The following is a 26,731-nucleotide window of genomic DNA, read 5'->3' on the forward strand; positions in this document are numbered from 1 at the left end:
CCTTATGAGTCCATATGGCTAATGAGCAAAATATTTTTCTGATGGATACCTGTGAACAAGCATTACCAAGTTAAAGATATTTCTGAATCTTGCACATCTTATTCACAGGGAAGCCTACTCATGCATAATAAAGCAGAGATGAATGCAAAAGGTTGCCACATAGATAATCAATTTCTAGTGAGCAATAATTAGAGGTAATGTAAAATGAGACAATTACTGCTTTTCATATCTTGAAAGAACTCCTACAGTCAATGATTTTGAAAAAAAAAATCTAAGTTCACTCTTTTATTTTCTATAATGAGAAGATATTATCCAGTAAAAGTTCAAGAGTCAAATCTGAAGGCAGCTTATCTGACCTGGCCACATGGTCTTACCACTTATTAAACATAGCTTTCTACACACTAACCTCTCCAGACCTCGGATCTTCAACTCTCTACAATGGAAGCCTAGTAGTATTTACCTCTAGAACTGCAGCTGAGCATTTTAGGAAAGGAACAAATACACACATGATATAGTCAGATTGTGAACCCAGCATAGCCCAGAATACAAAAATTTCTCAGTAAGAGAGATCCTCAAGAGAAAAATGAGATGTAGCCTGTCTCAGTGGTCTTTCATGTGGCAAATGAAAAGTGAAAGTCCATAATGAGAAAGACATGGGCAGCCAGGGACACCATCCATTCAATGTAGATTCTGCAGACTAGCCTGGTTTGGGTGGGGATGTGGCTGTGAGGCAGAAGGCGGTGCGGGGCCCTGGCTGGCCACTGCAGGTGTCACAAGCTCTCTGGCGTTGGAGGCCCTGTGCTTGGCCTTGGTTTGAAGAGCTAGAGTCATCAGACCTCTGCAGTGGTCACGTTCACCCCCGCTCTGCAGGCTTTGGCACTTCGGAAGATACAGAGGCCTGGGACCTCTGGGTGGTGTGGTTTCTGCCTTTTTCAGAAGTATCTGTCACCCAGCCTGGAGGTGCTGTGACCCACAGCCTGCATGTGAGGCAGTGGGGTGGGAAGAACCTGGGGCTTGACCCTATAGCCCACAGAGGCTGTCAGTACTTAGCCCAGCTGGGGCACGCCAGCCTTCACCTGGGGAGCCCTGGCCATTCATACACACCTCCAGGGGCAAATGAGAGTACGTGGTAACCTCATAGGACTGGGACTGCATAGGCAGAAATGACAAGTGCATTGATGGATCTGAGGTCAGTGAAGCGGAGTTCAGACCTGTAGGGGACTTCAGGGATGGCAGAATTAACCAGTCTGTGAGAGCTGGAGATGAGCTGTGCTCGCAGCCCCGCGTCTGTCCCGTTCACCTGGGAAGGAGCACACCAGTGAATGAGAATTTGAGCACAAGATGAGAAAACGTGTTGGCCCCCAAGTGCCGGCGGGCTGGGATGGTGGCCACAGCACACAGGGACACCCCCATTATGCAGGAACCACTGCAAAGGGAAGGACCTGAGGGTTTGGGCCAGGGAGAGAGAGGAGTGTCTAGGAAGCTGGTGGCAAACCCCATGGCGGGAAGGGTGACCAGCAAGGCCCAGGCAGGTTTGCTGAGGTGCTGTGAGGCTCAGCCCAGTGGGAAATGGTGGGGCTTTGGGGACACATCCTTAAGAACCAACCAAGTGTGACTGTGGCCAGAGACTCCATGGGGAACATGGCCCAGGACAGATGCAGAGCTGAGGGAGTTTAGCTCTGCAAACCTGTAAGAAAATAGCCTGAGAGAGTTCCACCTGATTGCCAGGGGCAGAGGCAGGCTCAGGGGCAGACAGTGAGCCCGCCAGACCCTTTGGAAGGACCAGGTGAGGTAAGTCAAGTGCGCCAGCAAGGTAAGGCAAGTTTCTAGTTCCCACGTGGAGGCTGTCCCCTCCCCTGAGCTGCAGGGACAATGTCGAGATTCAGGATCCCAGTCCAGGATCAGAGGGAGGGCCATGGCTGAAACTGGAGAAGGACCCCGGTCTAACTTCCTACCCAGCTGGTGCCCTTGTAGTCGGGCGGTATAGGTACAGCTATTATATTCCATGTTTTTCTCCTTTTTATTATTCTTTTTCCTTTTAGAGGGGTCTCCCTCTGTCGCCCAGGCTAGAGTGCAGTGACACATCTTGGCTTATTGCAACCTCCACCTCCTGGGTTCAAGCAGTTCTCCCGCTTCAACCTCTTGAGTATCTGAGAGTACATGCGCATGCCACCACACCAGGCTAATTTTTGTATTTTTAGTAGAGACAGGTTTTCAACCTTTTTTGGCCAGGCTGGTCTCAAACTCCTGACCTCAAGTGATCTGCCTGCCTCAGACTCCCAAAGTGCTGGGGGTTACCGGCGTGAACCACCGTGCCCAGCTCTTCCTTCCAAAACAACGTAAATTTGTTGCCCAAAGACTTGAAGATACAGATAACTAGAAGTAAACAGTCTGGCACATGGCTCATGCCTGTAATTCCAGTGCTTTGGGAGGCTGACGCAGGCAGATTGCTTGAGCTCAGGAGTTTGAGGCCAGTCTGGGCAACAACGGCAAGACCTGTCTCTACAAAAAAAAAAAAAAAAAATTATCCGGGTGTGGTGGTGTGTGCCTGTGTTCCCAGCTACTCCAGAGGCTGAAGTGCAAGGATCCCTTGAGACCAGGAGGCAGAGGCTATGATGAGCCAAGATCACACCACCGCCCTCCAGCCTGGGTGACAGACCTTGTCTCAAAAAGGAAAATGCCTCCCACCCCATAGCTCCATCCTCAGACTCAGCCACTGATCTGTGGGGCGCCACCTGGACCCGTGGGGACGTTTTCCTGACAGGGAGACTTGAGTGGATGGTGATGTGGGCAGTGTCCCTTGTGGGGTCTGCATCATCCCAGGATACACCCAGAAGCCGCGCCCTGCACCAGCCTCAGCAGCACAGATGTGTTGAGGCCCAAAGGGCTGGGGGACAAACGTGGAGAGGTGAGCATGTCCACTCAGACTCACAATCCTGCCCTTAGTACCCCATTCCCCTGCTCTCATCCACTGGATGCTCCCACCTGCCCTTACAATACTGAGCAACCAGAAGTCCATGGCCAGCAAAAAGGCTTTCCTCTCAGCTTCGCTCTCCAGGACCCTGCTTATAGGTTGCAAATCAAAAGTTTGGCCTACATGCTTGACTGTGCTCCTCTGAGGGTTTTCCTGACCACAAATCCATCGGCAACGGAGTGATGCCCAGGGCTGGACTGAGCCTTTGTCTGGCTGTGTCCAGGAAGAGTAGGAGGTGGAAAGAATTTGGGAGATAAGCGAAGCCACTGGGTTATTTTTGAACAAGGTCTTCCTATGTCGCCCAGGCTGGAGTGCAGTGGCACGATCCTGGCTCACTGCAGTTGTGAACTCCTGGGTTCAAGTGATCCTCTCACCCTAGCCTCCTGAGTCACTAGGACTACAGGTGTGCACCACCACACCCAGCTCACTTTTAACAATTTGTTGTAGAGACAAGGTATCCCTGTATTACCCAGGCTAATTTCAAACTGCGGGCCTTGGTGATCTTCCTGCCTTTGCCTCCCAAAGTGCTGGAATTACACGTCTGAGGCACCGTACCTGGGTTCCTTGTGCTTTCTGTACACATTCAGGAGGCCGGTGGGAGACCCTGGATCCAGAGATTGAGGATGATGCTGGCCTTCTCCTACCCTGGGGATCAAGCAGTGCCCAAGGGCACAGCCTGGAGAGTTGTGGCCTGTGTCACCCACTGCGGGTGCACAGCGGTGTAGAAGCAGGGCTAGGAGATCCCCTGCAGATGTGTGTCTTAGTGAGCCCCCTGCAGGGTGGGCTCTGTGGGTGTTGGGCCAAGTACTTCCGTATCACAAGCTGGTCATAGTTCAGACCAAGCAGTGCAAGGCACGTCCACTGAGTGCCAGGCACAGTGGTACCCCAGAGGGTGCTCCCACTCTTGGCCTGGCTCGTGCCTCCCGTGGGGAGGCAAAGCCACCAGCCCGGGGTGGGATGTGGTCAGACCTGGAGAATGAATGCTGTGGATCAGCAGCCCTTCCCAACCCTGACCCTTCCTCCTCCACCTAGCAGTGGTTCAGGCCCACTGAGGAGCACTGCTGGTGTGCCTGCTGCTGAAGCACCTGCATGCTTTCAGAAACAGCCTGAAGCCAGAGCAGACCTCACCCACTTCCATGCCACCAGGTCCCTGGAGGAGTTCAAAGGGTGGGTGACCCTTGTGGCTTCCCGCCACTTTTGTCTCCCCTGCCTTCCCCTCCTCAGCTATTGCCCACAAGGATCTCACCCCAGGGCATAGCGAACAGGGTAAGTCCTCTCCTGCTCACAGAGCACTTGAGGCCTCTGGAGGGCTAGGCATGTGCCTCATCACCCCGACCAGCGGGCTCCCAGAGCCTCTCTCTTGCCAGACTGGCCAGAGGCCTCATCATGCTGCCATCTCTAGCTCCTCCCTACTCCTATCAGAAGAGCTGGTGTGGCCCTGACTCCAGGCCCACCAAAGTGGGCTGTCTGTGTAGGACTGAGATGAGCAGCATGTGGGAGCTGCGCTGGCTCAGGCGCCTATGTGCTGTGTCTCCTTGGGATGTTCACTGGCCTCTCTGAACTTTGATTTCTTCCTCTGAGAAACAGGGGCTGAAGCCAACTCTGACCTCCTGGAGATCCCCAGTGCTCTCCCCTGGCAGAGCTGACCCTCCTTGATGGGAGCCCTGGGATCATCTGTGAGCAGGACCTCCTTACCGGGCAAGCAGCAGGTGACCCTATTTCCTGCAAGGCCCTGTCCCAACGTTTGTCCAGCAAAAACTTGACCTTTTCATGCAGCATTGCTTTGGCCACTGGCCCCTGGACACATCGTTCAAAACTTTTGAGTATTGCCGTGTTACATACATGTCTGTGTTCTCTATGTATCCTAATGAGAGTGGTCCCGTGTGGCAAATGAGAACAAGTATAGAGGAGGTGGAGAAGAGGGGGCTGTTGGAGGGCCACATGGTTCTTTTAGTTTCCAAAGCAAACCCTCAGGTACTGGAAAGCCCTGCCCTGTCCCAGCTTTCTGGTGCCAGGCAGGTTCCTACCCTTACCTGTCCAGGGAGCACTGAGCCCCTTGGGCTGGGAAAAGCCCACCCATGGCCCTGGCTTCTAAACGGCCACCAACAGAGCCAAACATCACAGGGCTGTGCACATCTCTCCTGCACCCTCTGGGGGATGGAGGAAGAGCCAGCCCCACCCAGCTGCTAGCTGGGACAGGGACTCTAAGCCACCAAAGGATTTGGCCCCCAGCCACTGGGCCCTCAGCTCACGCCCCCTCCCACAGGTCCTGGAGATGTGGCTGACCTACCTGTAGCCATGGCAGCATACTCCAACAAGCAGGCTCCCGGCAGTGACAGTTCCATTGACTCCCGGTGCGTTGGAAAAATAAGCCTCAGCCTCTCTCCTCACAGTTATGCCACTGGCTCCTGGGGATGGATGTTGTTCCTGTGGGCCAGTAAACCAAGCCAGCTGCCTATCTTGGGGTCAGCCTGGCCCTGGCCCCAGTGGTCTCCTGTGGTCTTCTCCCAGGCCTTCCCTAGTGAAGCACAGACCAGCCCTTCCTAGACTCAACTTTGCCGGGTCCTGAAACTGCTTTCTCATGGAAGCAGTGCACCAGTGACCCATCCTGCCCTGTCCCCTCCCACTTCTGGTCCAGATAAACATTCAGCAACACCCAAACTATCCCTTGACCCTCACCCGCACAGAGGAGAGTACAGCAGTGGCCGTCTTGCCCTCATCCCCTGCTTGATCCTCATGGCAGACCTCCAGGCTAACGTGGCACCTGGGGTGCCCACTAACCTCTTCTCTTCTTGCCCAAGCCCTTCCCCTTTGGATCCTCTGGGGGATCGTCCATTGGCCCCCACAGGCTGAGCCAGCCTCTACCATGGTGGCCTCATTCCTCTTGGAAACGGGCCTCAGCCTTGCCAAAAATACAGTGTCCTCAGAGGGCCTGGGTGTCACCTGCCCAGATCTGGCCTGCTCTCTGTGCCCACCCACAGCCCTCTAAGCTACCATCTATGACATCTTATCACCTTGGCCAGAGAGTCTGGAAGTCCAGGGACGAGCAGCGGTCTTATGGGCACGGAGTGGTGCAGCCCCTGCCCCCATTGAGAGGGCTGATCCCAAATTGCCACCTCAGTCCCCAGGGCACTCTCTGTCCAGGATAATCTGCTGATGTACACAAAGCCGTTCGTGGTCTTCCTGAACCACGAGCTCTGCACAGACTTGGTCAGCCCCAAACATGCACTCATGATGTTTCCAGTGGTCAAAGTCTTTGCCCAGCCCAACAGTGACCGAGATAATCCAGGTAAGTCCTCAGTCTGGACCCGTCTGGCAGACCCTGACCCAGCCAGACCAGGCCAGGACCTTAGCTGGTGGGTGGCAGGTCTGCAGAAGGGAACCACGTGCTCAGAGTGGGCCCCAGCAAAGGGTGCTGTGGAGACTCCTGGGACACATCTGCACCCTGAAGTGTGAGACTGGCTGCACCCCCGCCTGCCCTGCAACCACCAGGCACTGAGCGAGGGACTGCAGGTGTGCCCATAGTGGGGAGCTGCACAGTCCAAGCTGTGGCCCCACTTTCTTGCTGGTGACTTGTGGCAGCTGCCTCAGGTGGTGAGCCAGGTCTCTGCTGTGTGTTCATCCTGACTGGGTTGGGCATTGGCTTCTGTCACTCCTCCTGGTGTTTGCCACCTGTAAACACTGCTGGGGGCTCGGTGAGCCACCAGCTACCCCACCCGCCCTCCCTATGTCAGCCACCTACTGCATGGGAGACGCTACAACCCAGGGCCTCAGGATGACACCCCTGAGTCATGGCTCCCCAGACACCTCAGGGACCACCCAAAGTTTTGCAGGCAGCAGCTGGGTACTTGGTGCCCCTGGGTGGGCACCAGGTTCGTCTCCTGCCTTCCAGGTGAGCAGCTGTTCCTGGAGCCAGAGCTTGTCATCCCTCCACCACCAGCACTGACTTTTCACAGCCCTGTCACTGTGGCTGCCAGCAATCACTGATGCGTCCTTCGAGGTGAAGAGCCACGTTTACAGCCTGGAGGTCCAGGACTGTCAGTACACTCTGATATTTGTGCCAGAGGCCCACATCCTGGTGACTGATCACCAGTGCCCATCCTCAGGGACCCTGGAGCCATGGGACTTAACAGTCCCCACAGAGTGCTGTGTTCTGGTGGGAAGGGTCAAGGCTGGGCTTAGGGTTAAGGCTGTATCTCCTTCCCCCTTTTCAGTAAAGTCTGGTTTTTCCTGATAACAAAGGCAGTGTTGTTCGGAATATTTAACATTTAGAAGATCATCCTTTAGTCTTTAAAAGTTCCCTGGCAGAAGCTGCTCCTCCTGGCACTCAGCGGTCTGGCTGCGGATTGGTCTTGCGGCCTCCAGCCGGCCTACCTGGGTGGCAGCACAGGCCAGTCTGTCAGTGACCTGCCTGCACCTCCCACATAGGCCCTGCGCCTTGCTCAGCTCATTATGCAGACCAAGCACACGGTCAAGTCCATCTTGGACCAGTGTGGAGAGCGCCCTACAGCTGCTCCTTCCTGTCCTGACTGGGCTTTGGCCCCATGAACCCCAACGGCTCTTACCCAGCCAATGACCTGGACAATATGGGGCAGGATGGTGTCCAGCAAACAGAGTACCACCTGGAAGTGGCCCTGGAGTACCTGCGCCAGATATTTCAGGTACAAACTATGGCTGTTTTCCGGTACAAACAGCCATCAGGGTCCCCTTCCTCAAAGGATTCGTTCCCCCTCAGCCTGTGATCAGCCAAGTGCCAGACCCAGGCCCCACTCAGATGGAGCCAGTATTGTGGGAGGCAGGGCCACACCCCCATCGCCTTTTTGGCACTGTTAGAGGCCTGTGGGGTGAAGACCACTCCCCTCCCTTCACCTTGATGCTGAGGGCAGAGGCGCTTCTCTCTGGCAACTCAGTAAGTTCAGCCCACACACTTCACACTCGCCTGGGGCACCACCCAGAATGAGAATGAAAATAAGCAGCTCCTCCAGGGCATCACGGGTGAGGATGGACTCATTCTCCCAGACCTGGGTCAGTACCAGCTTAGAGGTCCCTGTCCCAGAGGTGCATGGGTTGGGCCCTGACCTGTCCCCAGCTCCCTCCTCCCCTGTGAGCAGAGGCAGCTCCGCTCCTCTGAGTTGTGTGTGAGCTGTGTTTTCTGACTTGTCCCTGCAGCCTGGGTTTCTAAATCATCAACGTGCTGTCAAGGTTTGAAATTTTAGTACCAGGGGAACCCAGAGCTGCAGTCCATCTTAGACTACGAGATTGCCAGCTTGGTCTGTGCACTCTTCTGGTGGTCGTCTGCCATCGACTGCAATGACTGGGCAGAACGAACCTGGCTTCTTCAGAGGATTCTGGATGCTCCTGTCCAGGGTGCAGTCCCAGGGTGGCCTGTGGGGGTGGGGCACTGTTGTCCTGTGATGCCACCATCCCAGGCCTCCCTGCCTTGATGCATCAGTTTGCAGGCCAGATGGTGGGTGACTCTGCATTCCTGGGACGACTTCCTCAGCAGTTTCTCTCTCTACCATCTCACGAGCTTGCGCTGGCCAGCAGGCACCTGGTAAGCCCCATGGGTAGAGATTGGCCACCAGCCACTCCCATGACCCCAGGTTCAGCCTGCACCTCCTGGGTAGCTACCAGATGATGCTCTGGCTGCTGCTGGCCGCCTTTGAGGCCTCCCTGTTCTGAGTTCGGCCCTCCCTGGCACTGCTCCTTGCCCTGGGCTATGTCCTTTATGCCTCAGCCATGAGGCTGCTGACTGAATGGGGAAGCTGCAGCAGCCCTGATGGTACTGGCTGCTGTGTTCAGAGCAGGCTGGGGGTACTTGCCACACAACCCTTGGGCTTGGGAGGTGATGGGAGCACACCCTCCAGTGACACTGCAGCCGCACCTATGAAAGCCCACCACACTTCAGCAGTGTGAAGTTCTCATCTGCCAGCTGTGGAATGTCAACATCCAGCAGGCCCAAGAGGTGAGGCCCTGGGTGGTGGGGGTGGCTGTGCTGATGTCCCTGTCTTTCAGCGGCAGTACCCCAAGTCCGAGTAATATTAGTACCAGGGGACCCAAAGCTGCAGCCCAAGGGAAAAGAGCCAGAGGCCCCAGGCGGCCCCAAAGGAGGCTGGATCTAGTTCTTCCAGGTGAGTGTCCAGTCACCCGTGCCTCATCCCTGGGGCCTGTTTAGGGCTCATTGCTGACTCTTCCTTCATCCAGGGACCAAAAAGCCATTCAGTTCCCCAAGGTCTCCACCAAGAGCCTCTCCAAGAAACGATAAGTCCCATGGATGTGGGAACAGCGGGGCAACCCTGCCACCTGGGCCGTAGACAGGGAGTGGTGGAGGGGTGGCAGCGCAGAAGCAGAGGCGGCCGTGGCCTCACTGGGTCCCAGTGAGGGCCATACAGACCCTACTCCCAGCACGCTCCACTCCTGGGGACACTGAAGGTGACAGTCTCTCTATCCACCCCCAGCCTGCTTCTGAGCCCCAAGCCTGTGGCAGCATGTGCCATTCTGCCCACGCTGAAGCAGACCCTGAAGAACAACTTTGCCAAGTGGCAGAAGAGGCTGCAGGTTCTGCAGAACTGGCATTTGTAACGCTTGGTGCTTTGAGACGCCTGCATCTGTGCCCGCAGCTGGTGAGTGCCAGGCACACCTACCTGCAACTGGAGACTGGCTCTCTCTAGAATTTCCTGATAATTCCACTACTTTTAAACCCAGCTAAATTCCAAGACAGGTAACACTCAAGAAGAAAAAAGGACTTGATCTCTAAACTGACAAAACTGTTTACATTCTAATATTTTGCTATTTGCTATTCACACAAAAGCATATGATGAAGTATCACTCTACCTGTTGAAAACTGAAAATAAAGCTTGTTTCTTTCCAAGTCACATGTGTGCACCTTGTTCCTCACCGGCTATCAGGCATTTCTTCCCAGTCCCTGGCCCCTAGCCCAGCCCCTGCTGCTTCAGGGACCTTCCTGGGCAGCCAAGGACTCTTGCCCATCCTGGGACCTGGCAACTGCCCTGGAAGAGAGGCATTGGCAGAACCGCACACACCTCCCTGGCGGCGGGAGAGCCTCCTGGTCCCCTGGCTGGGCTGGAGTTGCCTTCGAAACACAAGATCACTCTGGGTCTCCTGCCCAGACTGCATGCTCCTGGGGGCAAGACACTGTCCTCTTGCCCTGACATAGCAGCCTTGACAGGGGTCCGGCCAGGCTCACCTTTCTCCTCAGAGAGCAATCTTTAGAGTGCCGTGGCCACACCCACACCAACCCTCCCACCACAACACAGCTGTGTCTCGGAGTAGCCAGGTCAGTGCTACCCTCACCCGACAGCACAGTCCTCCCAGGCCCGTGGCCCCACTTCCTTGGCATTAATCTCAGCCTCTTCCTGCTTCAGGGAGCAGGAACTTTGCCAGGAAGCTGAAGGATGAACCAGGACAGTATGTGAGACAAGGATAACTGAGGTCTGGGCTGACCAGGGCCAGACTGGACAGTGCCAGCTCCAAGGCTGACAGCATTCAGACGACAGCGGGCCCAGGTTCATGGAGAAGTATACACAGTGACAACTACCGACAGAAACAATTATAATAATCACAGATGATGGGGTAGTGCACAGAAAGGGGGGACCTCTTATCACCAGAAGGCTGCAGTACCTCAAGTACCTCCCATGCCCAGAGTGGCAGGCAGCACAGGGAGGCACTCACTGCCTGGCCCTGCCAGCCACCAGGCCCACTCTTGATGGGTGGTGCAGTGCAAGGTATTTTGAGGACACATGTCCTGAGGACCTTGCTCTTCATCCTTCACAGCGGGGACATGGGCCCCATGTGAGCAGCACAGGTATGCCTGCAGCAGGATCCCTGATGCCACGGCCCCCTGGGTGCCCTGCAGTGCTCAACAGGAATGCCACGAGGGCTGAGGCCCAGCTGGTGGTGGGAAGCCAGCAGTGCCCACAAGCCAGCCCTTCCTCTGAGGGGCAGCCTTTGTGTTATGGACTTGGGCTTCCCGGGGCGGGGGTGCCCCACTTACCCAAAGCAGCTCTGCCTGGACTCAGAACTGTGATGAGAAAATCACATGCATGTTTCAAGGGTTTCCTATGCCCTGTGTTCTCCTACATTTGAGTAGGGGCGTGTTGACCACACACAAGATGCTCTAACACCAACAAGTGCACCCTCACAGAGCTGAGATGAACCTGGACCGTGGACAGGCCGAGTGGCCCAAGGATCTGGCTCCCTGAAGGAAGTTACATGGAGAGCCTTCTCTAAGAACATGGCCAATGCCTCCCAGACAGCCTGCTCCACTGCCTCTGTTCCAGTTCTGTCCAAGTGTGGGATTTCGTTAAGCAGGAACTGGGCAGCCCCAGCAGTGCCCTCTACCCAAGAAAATCATGCTGTCCTGACCTGGTCATCAAGCAGACAGACCTGTCATCCATCACCTTTACTGGTTCCATTAACATATATATTAATAAGTCTGCTAATACACAATTCACCAACTTAATGCATGCCATACATTGGTTTTTTGGTATTACATTCAGAATTGTGCAGCACTATCAAAATCAATTTTAGAACATTTTCTTTTTTTTTTCTTTTTCCTTTTTTTTTTTTTTTTGAGATGGAGTCTCACTGTGTAGCCAGGCTGGAGTGCAGTGGCATGATGTCAGCTCACTGCAACTTCCACCTCCCAGGTTCAAGCGATTCTCCTACCTCAGCCTCCTGAGTAGCTGGGACTACAGATGTGCACCACAGCTCCTAATTTTTGAATTTTTAGTAGAGGCAGGGTTTCACTATATTGGCCAGGCTGCTCTCAAACTCCTGACCTCAAGGGATCCACCTGCCCAGGCCTCCCAAAGTGCCAGGATTACAGACGTGAGCCACTATGTACAGTCCCATTTTAGAATATTTTCATCACGCCAAATGAAAACTCCATTTCCCCCACAGCATCTCTGGCCCTTGACAATCACTCATCAACTTTCTACCTGAAGTAGGCTAAATAACGGTACTTAGAGAGATCAGGTCCTATTCCTTGAAACCTGTAAATGTTACCTCATTTGGGAAAAGGGTCTTTGCAGGTGTGGTGAAGTTAAAGATCTTGAGACAGAGTGTTATAGAGGTGGACCCTAAGTGCAATTGCCACATAAGAGGGAGGCAGAAATTCACACACACACAGGAGAAGACGATGTGAAGATGGAATATAGAAAGAATCTACTCAGTGACGCTGGCCTTGAAAGACTGGAGTGATACAGCCACAAGGCAAGGAGTACTAGCAGTGACCAGAAGCTGAGAGATGTGAGAAACAGGTTCCTCTACTATAGCCTTCCTGCTGCCACTGTGATTTTTGCCCATGGTACTGACTTTGAGAACTTCTGGTCTTCAGAATTGTGAGAGATTAAATTTCTGTTCTTTTAAGCCATCAAGTTTGTAGGAACTTGTTAGAGCAGTCACAGGAAACATATGCATTTTTTTCCTACCAGGAGTGGGGTACCTAAAATGTGGCAGTGGCTTTGAAATTGGATAATAAAGTGGTGATGGTAGAATTGTGAGAAACCATGATAGAAAAGGCCTAGGTGGCCTTGAAGAGGCTGTTGGTAGATACGTGGATGTTAAAGACTCTGTCACCCACACTCTGCCTTAAACGAATTGAGGAAGTTAATAGAAAGCCTGTGTTATTTTCAAGAATACATATACTGTCACAAACAGAATGTTGGTAAACACATGAACATTAAAGGTGATTCTAAGGGCACAGAGGAAACAAGGAACATGTTACAGGAAACTAGAGCAAAGATGTTCTTTGCTATAGAATAGCAAAAATTTAGTTGGATTGTGTCCTACAGCTGTGTGGAAGGCAGAATCACAAGCAATGAGCTTGCACATTTAGCTGAGCAGACTTGCAATCAAAGCACTCAAGACTCAAGCTTTGTTTCTTTTTCCCACTTATAGTAAATGTAAGAGGCAAGAGATAAATTGAGGTACTGTAAAGAATAAAAGTACAACAAAATAGATAAACTGAGGGAAGAACTGTTATGCCAAAAAGAACCTAGACTTGATGATTTGGGAAATTCTCAGGCTATTCACATTGGAAAAAACCAGAATACTAAAACTAGGAGATCCAGTTAGGAAAGCGTGTTCTGTAGAGAATGCCAACGGTGTGACATGCCTTGCAAATTTTCCTAGTGCCAAAGATATTTAACATGTGACTCATGAATCCCCTCAATCATCTCACAGAAGTGAGGCAAAGAAACTAAATTATCTAGGAAAGATCTGTGGAGAAACCTAACGCCATGAATTCCATCATATACGCAGAAATTCCACAAGGATTTTAGAATGTTCTATGAGAAGAAACACTGCCATCTTGGACTAGAAAGTTTAGAGACTAGACAAAATCATAGAAAGTTTAGAGACTAGACAAAATCAAAGAACTCCCAAAATTCAGAGGCAGAAAATAGGCTGATAAAACTACTCAGTCTCAAACACGTGCTACTCTTTAAGAAAAGGAAAGATGACCATGAGAGCAGTCATGGGGCTCAGAGGCCAAAGCCATGGACCCAGAGATAGAAGCCTCCAACTTTATGGTATCTTGTTATGGCAGCCATGGGAAACAAACATGCTATTATAGAGAGTATCCATCTTTGGCATTTTTTTTTTTTTAATGGAGTCTTGCTCTAAGCCCAGGCTGGAGTACAGTGGTGCAATCTTGGCTCACTGCAACCTCCACCTTCTGAGTTCCAGTGGTTCTTTTGCCTGAACCTCCTGAGTAGCTGGGATGACAACTGTGCACCACCATGCCCGGCTAATTTTTGTATTTTCAGTACAGATGGGGTTTTACCATATTGGCCAGTCTGGTCTCGAACTCCTGACCTCATCATCTGCCTGCCTTGGCCTCCCAAAGTGCTGGGATTACAGGTGTGAGCCACTGTGCCTGGCCTCTTTGGAAATTTTATAAAAACGCAACGTGGTCTTTTGTGACTGCTTCATTTACGTAATGCTTTAAAGCTTCATCCATGTTGTAGCATCTATCAGTCATACATTCCTTTGTGTGGCCATATGATTTTCCATTGTGTGGAAATTCCACACACTGTTCATCCATTCAACAGCTAGTAGACATTTGGATTGTTTCCACTTTGTGCTATTAGGAATGATGTTATGATGCTACAACAGTCTGTGTTATGTTTTTGTGTGGACTTGGTTTCTTTTCTCTTGAGTATATACCTAAGAGTAGAAAACGTCTGGGTCATACGGTAACTCTACATTTAATTTCTTGAAGAATTGTCATACTGTCTTCCACAGCAGCTGTACCATTTCACATTCTCTCCAGCAATGTATGAGAACTCCAGTTTCTCTGCTAGGTGTGGTGGTTCACACCTGTACTCCCAACACTTTGGGAGGCCGAGATGGGTGGATCACCCGAGGTCAAGAGTTCGAGATCAGCCTGGCAAACACGAAGAGGCCCCCCCCCCTCCCTGTCTCTAGGAAAAATACAAAATTAGCTAGGTGGTGTGTGCCTGTAGTCCTAGCTACTCGGGAGGCTGAGGCAGGAGACTCACTTGAAGCTGGGAGGTGGAAGCTGCAGTAAGCCAAGATTATGCCACTGCACTCCAGCCTGGGTGACAGAGAGGGGCTCCATCACGAGAAAAAAGAGAATTCCAATTTCTCTACATCTTTGTCAATACTTATTATTGTCTATCTTTTTTTAAATCACAGCCATTATAATGGGTACGAAGCGGCATCTCATTGTGGTTATTTGCAATCCCCTAATGATGCTGAGCGTCTTTTCATGTACTTCTTGGCCATTTTTATCTCATCTTTTTGGAGATACTTATTCAAATATATTGCCCATTTTTCAGCTGCATTTTTTTTTTTGGCGTTGAGTTGGAGAAGTTCTTTATGTATTCTGGATATTAAACCCTTACCTAATATATGAGTTGCCAATATATTCTTGTTTTCCTTATTTTGACAATGTCTTATGACGTACAAATTTTTAACTTTGATGAAGTCAAATTTATCTACGTTTTTTGTTGCATGTGCTTTTTTGGCATCACATCTAAGAAACTGCTGTTGCCTAATCCAAAGTCATGAAGATGTATGCCTTTGCTATCCTCTAACATATAGTTTTAGCTTGTAAATTTACATTTTTGACCCATTTTGAGTTAATTTTATGAAAAAAAGTTGAAAATAATTAGCCAGGCATTGTGGTGCACACCTATAGTCCCAGCTACTCAGGAGGCTGGGGTGGAAAGATCACTTGAATCCAGTAATTTGAGGCTGTAGTGAGCTATGATCACACCACTGTACTCCAGCCTGGGCAACAGAGCAACACCCTGACAAAAAAAATAAATAGATAAATAAAAAGCTGAAGGTAGAAAAATATCTCCATTCATCAGAGGCATGTGAGCATCTCTGTCCTCTCTTGCTCTCCTGGGGAACAGTTGGGCCTTTTTGTCCCTTGATTCTAGCTGGTTGGTGGCTCAGCCCAGGCCTTCCTCTCTGATAAATTCCAAAGTGGCTGCCCCGTTATGATGCCGTCTCAGCCTCCCTAGTCCCTGAGTTTCACCTTTGTTCTCTAATCAGGGTTCAATTCTGTACAAATAGTTTCCAAACTGTAAACCAGAAACACATACTACTTTTCCATAATGCTATGTTAAGTGCAAAATAGATAGGTATTTAATTTTAAATGGCCAAGTAAGCAAATGTCCAGAAATACATCCAGTTCCAGTAAATATATCTCCACACTGTCCCTCTAGGTGCTGACACAGAGGTGTCATTCAATAGGTACCAAATCTTCTTGAACCTTCCCTTCAGGAAGTTGGCTGGAAAGTTTGGAGATGCCGTTATCAGTATCGCCTATCACCCCCAGGCATAGCTATTTTTGTATCCCTGAGTCTCCCTTAGACAGAGAGTAGTCCCACCCATAGAAATTAAGGTGTTTAGAAATTAAGGTGAGTGTTGGGTATCTTTTGCTTTCAAAGATTCAGGAGTCAGTAAGAGATGTGACTAAGAGCGTGGGCTCTGACATCAGCAAAGTGACATCCTGAGCAAAACAATTAGTATCTTCATGCCTGAGTTTTCTTGCCTGTAAACTGGAATGAATGGTATTGCAGCTGAGTAGGGATCAAATGAGTTCACACGCATGAGGCATGCAGAACAGGGCCTTGCAGGCAGACATCACTGTAGAGTGCACAAATGGGGTCCAGCTGTGAGAACTGGAGCCAGGCAATGAGAGGATAAGGAGGGCTTTAACTTGGGGTGCTAACACCCACACTGAAGGCATGAGCTCACTCCAGACAATTTGGTTAATTCCTTTAAGACAGGTACACGCAAAGCTTTCCTTGCTTTGGGGTATACACTAGACAGCCTGAGGTGCCCATTAGCGGCCTGGTTTCTTTTGTGATGGGCACCTCTGGACTCGGAAGCCTGCCAGGATTGCAATGGAGGGTCATCCTCCTCCTCCATGACCCACAACCTCCCAGAGTTTCTTGGGATCTGGAAACACAGAGAAATTACTCCTTCCTATCCTCTTCCCTGCTCACGGTTTCACGTTTTACATTCATTCACAGTTGTTACAACAGGGTCTCAGGGAGCAGGGGCACGTAACAAGTGTTCCCAGGCTGCATCTGACCCAGAGCGTGTCCTACCACAGTCCACCTGCTGAGCTGACCCTCACAGCACTAGCTGGCATTCCCTCCACGTGGAGCTTGAGCAGTAAGTATAAAGATGGCCACCAGACAACAATATCCCAGTAAGATGTCTGCCTCTGCAAAAATGATGTAGAACATTTCCAACACAGCTCTTATAAATATTTGTCTTCCAATTAGACAGAGCTTCTTCCTGGAGTTAGGAATTTAGAACCAGCTTGATAAAAATGGACTAAAATCATTAAGGCACAGTGTGTGGGCTGCAGTAATTTGGGGGCCAAGGCAGAGCAAGCTGTCATGGAGAGGGGCAGGAGTTCTGCTGGACGCCTCCTTTGGGAGAGAAAGCTTAATCCTCAGGTGGTGGGAAGGTCTCTGTGGTAGCTAGTCTCCATGATGCTCCCAAGATGATCAACGGTCTGCCTGTACCTACAGGCTGCTGCTCTTATCAAAATGTGGAGGTGAGTTACCCTCCCCTGAATCTGCACTGGCCTTTGAACTTACTGTTTCCAAGTGTTGTTCTAGGAGCTGTGAGGACTGGCAGCTGCCATTTCTTCCTTCTCCTGGAAGCCAGCTGCCATGTTGTAGGAAAGTCCAGCTATGCTGCTAAAGATACCACGTGGACGCCGTGTCAGGAAAGTTGACGTGCAGCCACTTGAGTGAATGCTATATGGCCTTCCCGCCTGGCTGGAGGGAAAACAGCCACATGGGAAGTCACAAGTGAGACCGGGGGAACGGCCCAGCCATGTAATCCCAGCTGCCCCAACTCCTGACCCACAGATGCAGGAAAAATAGTAACTCACTGCTTTAAGCCCCTAAGTTGTGGGGTAGTTTGTTATGAAGTAAGTAACAATGCTCAATGAGTAAGTGTGCCTTTCAAAAATCTGAGATAGTTTAATAAGTCCTTATAAAAGTTCATTTAATTGTAAGAAAATACCAACTAACAAAAACAATTTAAAATGTTATTTTTTAAAAAAACAGAGACAAAAAGACCAGAGTCAGTGTTTGCCAGGCATAGTGGTTCAAGCCTGTAATCCCAGCACTTTGGGAGGTCAAGGCAGGTGGATCAATTGAGGTCAGGAGTTCTCTACTAAAAATACAAAAATTAGACTGGCATGGTGGCGGGCACCTGTAATCTCAGATACTTGGGAGGCTGAGGCAGGACAATCACTTGAACCCAGGAGGCAGAGGGTGCAGTGAGCTGAGTTCTCACCACTGCCCTCCAGCCTGGGCAACAGAGCAAGACTCCGTCTCAAAAAAAGAAAAGTCAAGAGTGAAAGTCTCACTGTGTTGCCCAGGTTGGTCTTGAACTCATAGGCTCAAGCAATCCACCAGTCTTGGTCTCCTAAAGTTCTGGGATTACAGGAGTCAACCACTGCGCCTGGCCAAAAATTGTTAAATTTTTAAATTAAAAAATCCCTCAAAATAGGCCAGGCACAGTGGCTCACACCTGTAATCCCAGCACTTGGGGAGGTTGAAGAGGGTGGGTTCTTTGAGGCCAGGTCAACACCAGCCTGGCCAACATGGAAAAACCTCATCTCTACTAAAAATACAAAAATTAGCCAGGTGTGGTGCTGCAGTCCTGTAATCCCACCCATTCGGGAGGCTGAGGCAGGAGAATCGCTTGAACCTGGGAGACAGAGGTTGCAGTAAACTGAGATCACACCACTAAACTCCAGCCTGAGAAACAGAGCAATTCTGCCTAAATTTAAAGAAAAATTCCCTCAAATAATTGCAAATTATATATCTAATAAGAGACTTACATCCAAATGCATAAAGAACTATTACAACCCAACAATGAAAAGAGTAACAACCCAATTTAAAAATGGACAAAGGATCTGAATAGACACACTTCCAAGAAAATATACAAATGACCAAAAAGCACATGAAAAGATGCTCAACATCATTAGTCACTAGTCAAATACAAATCAAAGCAATGAGACACCAATTCAATGGCTACAGATAAATGGTAACAAATACTGCAGAGGATGAGGGGAAACTGGAACCTCATTTAAGCTGCTGGTGAGAATTCAGAATAGTGCAGTTACTTTGGGAAACACGTAGCAATTCCTCAAAAGGTTAAACACAGAGGTACCATATGACCCGGCAACACTACCCCAGGTATATACCCAAGAGAAGTGAAAACACAGCCCCCACAAACACTTACACATCAACTGTTATTCTGCTTATTCATAATAAGCAAAAAGTAGAGACAATCCATCTATCCACCAACTAATGAATGGCTATAATAAATGTGATATACACATCCATACATGGAATCTTTGACAATAAAAAGGAATAAAGTACATACCAAACATGCTTCACGGACCTTGAACCTTGAAAATATTATGTTAAGTGAAATAAGCCAGCTGTAAAATAAAAACATGGACTGTACAATTGTATTTACATGGAAAATTCAGAATAGGAAAATCCATGCCAGTGAAAAGTGTAAGTGGTGGCTGAGAGTTGAAGGAAAGGGGAGTGTGTGACTGCTAACAGTTACAAAGTTCCTTTAAAAAATGCAGACTGGGCCAGACGCAGTGGCTCTCTCATCTGTAATCCCAGCACTTTGGGAGGCCGAGGCAGTCAGATCACCTGAGGTCAGGAGTTTGAAACCAGTCTGCCCAACATGGTGAAACCCCATCTCTACTAAAAATACAAAAATTAGCCGGGCATGGTGGCATGTGCCTGTAATCTCAGCTAACCAGGAGGCTGAGGCAGAAGAAATGCTTGAACTTTGGAGGCAGAGGCTGCAGTGAGCCAAGATGGCGCCACTGCACTCCAGCCTGGGTGATAGAGCAAAACTTAGTCTCAAAAAAAAAAAAAAAAAAAAAAAAAAAAAAAAAAAAAAAAATGCTGACTGGTCATGGTGGCTCACACTTGTAATCTCAGTACTTTAGGAGGCAGGAGGATAGATAAAACCTGGCAACATAGTGGGACTCTGTATCTACAAAAAAAAAAAAAAATTAGCCCGGTGTGGGGGTACATGCTGGTAGACCCAGGCCTGGGATCATGCCACTGCACTCCAGCCTGGGTTACAGGGACACTGTCACCAAAAAAAAAAAAAAAAAAAAAAAAAGTTGTAAACTTAGGCTGTGTGGCTCACACCTGTGACCCCAGCACTTTGGGATGCCTAGGCAAAAGGTCTGCCATGAGGCCAGCAGTTTTAGAACAGCCTGGGCAACACAGTGAAGCTGCACTTCTATTTATTTATTTATTAATGAATATTCCAAAATTAGATTTTGATGACAGATGCAGAACTCTGTGAATATCCTAAAGACCACAGACACGTAAACCTTGAAGTGTGAATTACATAATGCTCTTAAAGAAAAAGCTTATCACATGCATGCATAGACAGAGCCCACTCCACCCACCTCAGCCCCTGTGCTCTTGAAGCTCTATCTTGCACACACACGGGCACACAACTGCTTGTATGTTTCATTCATTTCTGGTAAAACGGTTCTGTTCCAGGGAGCACACACAGATGAAGGGAAGTGGTCACATCAGGCCCTCAGTGTGGTGCTGGCCCAGGGAGAGAGCCTATGTGGTAGAAACCCTTATCCTCTACTCCACCCGGGATGAATTCTTCTAGATAACTTAGCAAAAAGGGACAAGGATGCTTCTGGCTCATGCCTCAGGGCACTGTGGGGCTTCGGTAAGGACCCCTCGGAGGGGCTGAGAACAAACGAGATTCTTGCTCACGACACTGATCCCTTCCACAGGAGCAACTGGGGGTCTAAGTGAGCTCTCTGTAGGATTCACAGGGGCTCACCACAGATGGAAGGTGCTGGCTGTGAGGTCTGGGGCCAGAGGCTGGGCCTGCATCCCAAGTGTCCTCCCTGTACCATGGACACACAGGAGCACCCAGAGTGCTGCAGGCAAAGCCAGCTGTGCCTGTGATCAATGAGCAACCACCCCACTCCGACTCCTGGTGATCAACCAATGTGCAACGCCCCCACCCCGACTTCCTGTGATCAATCAATGAGCAACCACCCCACCCACACTCCCTAGGACCCCCCAGAGAAGGATTCCAGAGTCTGTGACACTCTCCTTTCCAAGCCTCTCTGGCAGAGGGGCTCCACCCGCTAAGGTCTTACTTGGGGCTTGGCCTTCAGGAACATGGCTCTCCATATCGTTGCTGGATTTACTGTGCGCCACGCTAGCTTTCCTCATGGCATTCTCGCTGAAACACAAACAGAGAAGAGAGGTTTGGTTACACCAGCGAGTCCAATGCTGCGGGGCCCTGGCCAACAGGTCCTGCAGAGCAGCTGCTCCTGGTAACAAGGTGCTGTCCTCAGCACAGCAGTCTGGCTGAGGTCCAAAAGAGGCATGAACAAAGGGGCACTCAACAAAGAGCAATGACAGGCCGCTGAGCCAGGGAGAGTGACCAGGATGATGAAACAGAAGGGACTGGAAAAGTGGTCACCATGGAGCAAAGAGGGAACCATGGCACGAAGGGGTGGGGGGCTAGTCCCTACATGATGAAGGAGGTATGCATTAGACTACGGCGGCAGCTGGTCTCTAGTTCCTAGTTCCTGTTCTCTTGAGTGGCCTGGATCCCCACCAACTCTGCCAGCATGGTAGGACCCAGATTTCTCCTCTGTAAAATAAAGGGGCCACGAGAAGTCATCATTCAGTCCCTCCCAAAGCAAGGGTTTGACCCTGTGTGGGACAACGCAGGTCCTATATGTGGGATCAGAGAGAAGCCCCAACTTCAACACCTTCTAGCTGGGAACAAGAGGAGAAAGAAGACAGAAACATGAAACGTTATCTTTAATAACATTTACCAACAATTCTGTACTGAGAGATGGAATCCTATGAAAGGTTTTTCATCACACTTCTGCTCCGCAGAGACAAAGAGCCACGTGCGTCAGTTAAGCTGGAGCCAGCTTGAATGCAGCCCACATTGCCCCTGACATTCACAGGGCAAGACGGGAACAGGAGTGCATCTGTTAGGAAGGCCTGGCCTGTGGCTCCCAGGGACTGGCTGCCCTGGTCTGCTCATGGCCTGCCTTCTTCCCAGGAGGAGAGGTCTCTTCCCTGCCTGGTCTCCGTGCAACAGCTTTGAGGTGGTGGGATGACCAGGTTGAAGAAATGTACTTGGTGAGCTGAAGGCAAGGCGGCACCAGACACCAGTGGATTTGCTGGTGGACAAGCGCTGTCCTCTCCTGGGTAACATCACAGATGACATACACACTGTGGGCACCAACTGTCAGCAACACTGGGCTTACTGATAAAGAAACAAGCGAGTGTGCCAGGGCTCGGGGACCTTGTCTCGGAGTGAACTGAATAGGCCCAGTCCAGCTGGTGCTAGAAATAATTCTGATCACTCCAAAGAGTAATCAACCAACCCCAGGAAACAGGAGGACTGTGCACACGGGGCTGCAGCAACACAACTGTGATTCCTCAAGACATCACAGAAAGGAGACTCAATGCTGAGACGCGCACACATCTGTCTTCATGTGAAAAGAAAAACAAAGCGACACTGTCCTACCCCTGCTCAATTCAAAAAGCATGCTTGCAGCTCCCACCTCCCTGGGTACTTTCTGAAGCCTCAACTGAGGCGACAAGGCAGCAAGAGGTTCCTGCTCACCAGGCATCCATGGGTGAAACAGAAAAATAAGGGGAAAGGTCACTAGGGCCACAAGAGATGAGAATTATTAGTTCAGGAGGATGAGAACCAGCTCACACACGGTGCAGGGTCAGAGTCCTGGTGAAGCCAGGCAGGGTAGGCTGGGAGGACCCTGTGCACATGGTCTGGGGCTGGCAAGGGGCAGGCTCTCCAAACCCAGACGCTGAGAAGGGAGCTGCTAGGCCCCAGGAGTCACTGAGCATTTCTGATAGAAGTGGCTGCACAGGCCTCTTTTCTGAAGGATGCCTCACCTGTGCCCCTCCCACCTCAAGAGCATACCTGTCTTTCTTCCCACCTTCCTTTTCTCTTTTGTTTTTTGAGACAAGGTCTCACTCTGTCACAGGTACAGCACAATGGCACAAACAGCTCACTGCAGTTGTGAACTCCTGGGCTCAAGTATCCTTCCACCTCAGCCTCCCAAATAGTTGGGACTACAGGCAGGCACTACCACGCCTGGCTAAGTTTTTTGGTTTATACTTTTTATTATTTATTATTATTATTTTGGTAAAGACAGGGTCTTGTTTTATTTTCCAGCCTGGTCTTGAACTCCTGGCCTTCAGTGATCCTCCCAACTTGGCCTCCCAAATCACTGGGACCAATAGCAAGACTCAGGAGAGAGCAGCAGAAACAGCAGCAAAGCGGGACAATATAAAGGTTGGCTGTGTGAGGAGTGGGGAGGCCGTGGGGCACATGTGGCCAGGAGTCAGAGAGGGAGAGGGGTGCACAGGAGTCTGAGGGTGACATCCAGTTACACAGATTGGCTCTATGACCTACAGCAACAATCACGGAAGGCAAAGCCAGGCCTGATACAAAAGCAGTCTTTTCAAGCTGCTACTGGCTATTTTTGAGTGTGTCCGCACACTAGCAGTCCCCAGTCTTGGTGCAGCAGAGACGCCTGGCACAGTCACAGAGACAAGATCCAGAAACACGGCTTAGTGCAATAGCTTTGGGGTGGTGGAATGACCAGGTTGAAGAAACCGTGTTTGGTGAGCTGAAGACAAGCTGGCATCAGACACCAGGGGATGTGCTGGTGGATGAGCCCTGTCTGGTCCTGGGTAACGTCATAGATGACGTGGACACTGGGCACTTACTGTCAGCAAGTGAAAGCCTGAGGAGCATGGAACAAACTGGAGGCCGGAAACAGGCATGTCTTGACAGGCCAACACCAGGAAAACCCAGCTTATGTCAACGTCCAGTCCTGGCTGAGCTTCAGCGGGTTGGAGTGGGGCTGAGAAGCAATAGGTGATCATCCTGCAAGGCTGCGGCTCTAAACAGCAGCACCGTGCCATGTCACTCGCATGTCCTCTATGCAGCATTCACCCAAGGAGGCCCTGCAGGTTTGGTGGCTGGTAAACAGACACCCTGCACCATTTTCAATTCTGTGAATAATATTTTTGAAAATGTCTTTGCTCTTGTTTCTACTTTGAAGATCGTGTGCCACAAAACAGACACGGTGTAAAAAAAGCACCCAGATACCCTGCAGTGAAACCCCCACACTTCCCCGTGGATGCTGCCCTTTCCTCTTCAGCTAGCCCAGCGCTTTCCAGAGGCATCCCTTGCCTGGACACTGACTCCACCAGGGCACTCATTTCACATTCCTGCTGAGATCCACTCCCCCACCTCCTTCCTTCCTCAGACCTAACATGCCTGCTGCAGGGGCCAACTTTCAGAACAGCACCAACTGCTCCCAAAGCCCCCTTCTGATCTCAATGAGCTGGGCTCTGCTGCCAACCCCAGAATGCCTTCCTGAACAGTGAGACCCGATTGGCCACTCCTCAGCCTCGGTCTTGTGAAGACAAATTCCCTTCGATTCACTGTCATGAAACGAAGGAAAACGATTGTACGAGACAGCTCCAAACACGGAGCAAGGAGTATAGCTTCAGACAAAGAACAGAGAACCAACCTGTCATGGTGAGCTTTACCTCCACCCAAGCAAGCTTGGAAAACGAGGGTCTGCCCAGCCAGGGGCGGGCAGCGAGCAGACTGGTGTCAAGCTCAATGGCTGTCCTGCCATAGTCCCACCCAACATAAGCAACAGGCTCGCAAACAGTAGGAGCCTATAAGGCAGCCACCAAGGAACCCCAGGATGCCTGGATAGTGCTTACACTAGCTGAGGAAGGGGGCTGGGGGATCACTCCCTGCTTGCGACCAACCAGACCTCTGGACACAAGGACTGTCACCTGCTCAGAGCACACAACCACTTGCCGTGACCTGGGCTCCAGTGCTCTGCCTAGGGCCATGCTCTAGCTGGCTGCCATGGGCATGTCTGTGCACCCAATCAGGGTTCAACTCGTATCTGGTTTAAAGCGAAGCCTCTCCAGGGACCTTACTGTCCAGAACTGTCCCCAGAACATGGTATGTCTCAAAGGCATTGCCTGACCCTTTCTGAGCAGCCTGCAGGGACACACTAAGAAAAGCTGTTGTATTTTCATTGCCCAGCACCAAGTGCCTATGCCAGAAATCTGCGAACCCCCTTTACTTTCTAACTGCCACCTCCAATTCCCCAAGTTCACATCTCTGCCACAACTCCCACTGAATCTGTGGCAATTCCTCCCACTGGGCCTGTCTCCAGTTCCCCTTCCTACCCCCACACCCTTCCCAGCACCCCAAGTCACAGGACTGCCAGTGAGCGTGGGAAGCAAACTGGGCCATATCCCTGCCTGCCTCGAGGTCCTTGATCCTCACCTCTCACCAGGAGGGCAGGCAGCCTGTCCTGGACCCCACCAAGGCTGCTCCTATGCCTGCCTGCACACTGTCCCCAGGACCCTGGGGATGGTGACCTGCTGCCTCGCACACTGCCTGACCATCCCATCAGGACTGCATAGAAACCCTGTAGCCACCTCACCCATGTCTGTGGCACCTCCTGGAGAGATCACTGGTTCTTGTGTACCAGTCCCACTATACTCTGAACACCCTGTGAGTAGAGACAATGGCTGTTCACCTTTGTGGGCAGCAGACAGGCATCACTGCCAGACAAAACTACTGGCTCTCTTTAGCACAAGGAGTGGAACCGCCATGCATTTTGATGAGACATGATGTGCAGAATGAAAAATCAGCATGGCAGCCATAGGAGCAAACCAGGCCTAAAACAGGCATCTCCTGGCAGTGAAGACCAGGGTGCCCAGGGAATGTGTGTGCTGGGGCAGGCAGCTGGGCCTGGCAGGAAGCAGAGAAGGGAAGAAGGGCCTGGGCTTAAATTCCAAAGTGGCCACTCACCAACTCTGGGTCCTGGGAGAGGCACTCCCTCCCCCAAAGCATGGCCCCTTCATAAAGGAGGACTCTGAGGGGCTGTGGCCGGGATGAAGGTTCACAGAGAGGACCAGGCAGTGAGGACAGAGCCGGCGTTGGCTGGGTCTACAGGGCTACTGTCCAGCAGGGGCTTGTGGTTCCTCACCTCCTTCCTGTACCCAAATTGGGAAACTCTATCAACAGAAGTCCACTCTCAGTCTTTACAATCTGAATGAGACTAGGATAAACCAAAAACCTGGCAAACTGAGTACCCTAGGGAAGGAACACAGGGCATCAAATGCAAAGCCTGCTAAGGGCAGCGAGGCCCAAGGCAAGCTGCCCCGTCTGCCCTCACCCAACTGGCAGTGCCTCCCCGTCCTCCCTTTGCACACAGGGTGGGGACAGTGCTGACCTCACGCAGGGCTCTGAGGTTAATTATCACTTAATATTATAAGGCACTGGACACACAGGAAGTGCGAGGGATGCATTAAAGAAATAAGTCAGGTAACAGCCTGCTGAACTGTGCAGTAGGACAGCATCCCAAAACACCTCTGCCACGCATTGAGGTTACTGTCACCCCCTCCACAGCAGATGATGGAGTGGTGAGCACCAGCAGCTTCCTGAGGCAGAGCCACCCTTCCACTGGAGCTCTGAGTCCCCTGCAGTGTACCGAGGCCAGCTCTACAGCCCGCAGGAAGGACGTTCACACAAACGTGGAGGAGGCCTGAGCTGGCCTCCCCGCTCCCACTCCTGCTCCATGCCCTGACTCTTCCTTCCACAAACACCCTGGTTCCCACTGAGGACCCTCTCTCCTCTCAGTGAGGCCTCTCCCCGGCCCCACCCTCTTCACCACTGTACCCCCGCCACACTGCCAGGCCCCTTCCCTGGTCTAACTGCTTTCCCTTTGCTGAATGAAGGCATGAATTCCCAGGACAGCCAACTCCTCCGTCCTCCTGTGGTGTCCTAAAGAAGGGGAGCTGCTTTCCTCCCTGGGTCACAGACTCACCCTCCTGACCTCAGGGGGACAGGATGATACCTCCCAGCTATTTGTGGGACAGATTTATGTTCTGCTCAAAGGAAACTTCTGTGGGTTTCTTCTAATTTTGAGAGGCACAACACCCACTAATCAAGTGAACTCTCATGGGGCAGAAGGAATTTTTGGCAGCTCCACTTTGCCCCACCCAAGAAGCCTCTTGGTAAATTGCTGCCTGTGTGTGCAGACAGTCTGTTTGCCCACCTGGGACAGGAGTCCACATCTTGTAAGTGGGGCCCTTTACCCTGTGTGTT

The 26,731-nt window shown here is 51.0% G+C and overlaps 1 protein-coding gene and 1 long non-coding RNA gene across 14 annotated transcripts in view; both read right to left on the bottom strand.

The window, feature by feature from the left end:
- Positions 1-26,731, bottom strand: part of LOC139361350 (centromere protein I-like) — a 59,026-nt gene that overhangs the window by 3,442 nt on the left and 28,853 nt on the right. For 10 of the 13 annotated variants that reach the window (XM_071089978.1, XM_071089981.1, XM_071089984.1 and 7 more), the window contains one exon: positions 20,682-20,767. In XM_071089978.1, the coding sequence (XP_070946079.1) occupies positions 20,682-20,767 (86 nt within the window). Of the gene's footprint in view, positions 1-8,052; positions 8,360-17,272; positions 18,954-19,660; positions 20,768-26,731 lie in introns of those variants that run through there. The other 3 variants (XM_071089985.1, XM_071089986.1, XM_071089980.1) reach the window with 3 other exon arrangements.
- Positions 291-6,894, bottom strand: LOC139361354 (uncharacterized). Its single transcript, XR_011618927.1, has 3 exons — positions 5,989-6,894; positions 5,265-5,401; positions 291-1,300 (listed from the first exon to the last, which is right to left on the bottom strand). It is a non-coding gene; the product is annotated as an uncharacterized lncRNA (long non-coding RNA).

The sequence above is a fragment of the Macaca nemestrina genome, unplaced genomic scaffold, assembly GCF_043159975.1.
Source record: "Macaca nemestrina isolate mMacNem1 unplaced genomic scaffold, mMacNem.hap1 Scaffold_44, whole genome shotgun sequence".
In the NCBI taxonomy this organism is placed as follows: Eukaryota; Metazoa; Chordata; class Mammalia; order Primates; family Cercopithecidae; genus Macaca; species Macaca nemestrina.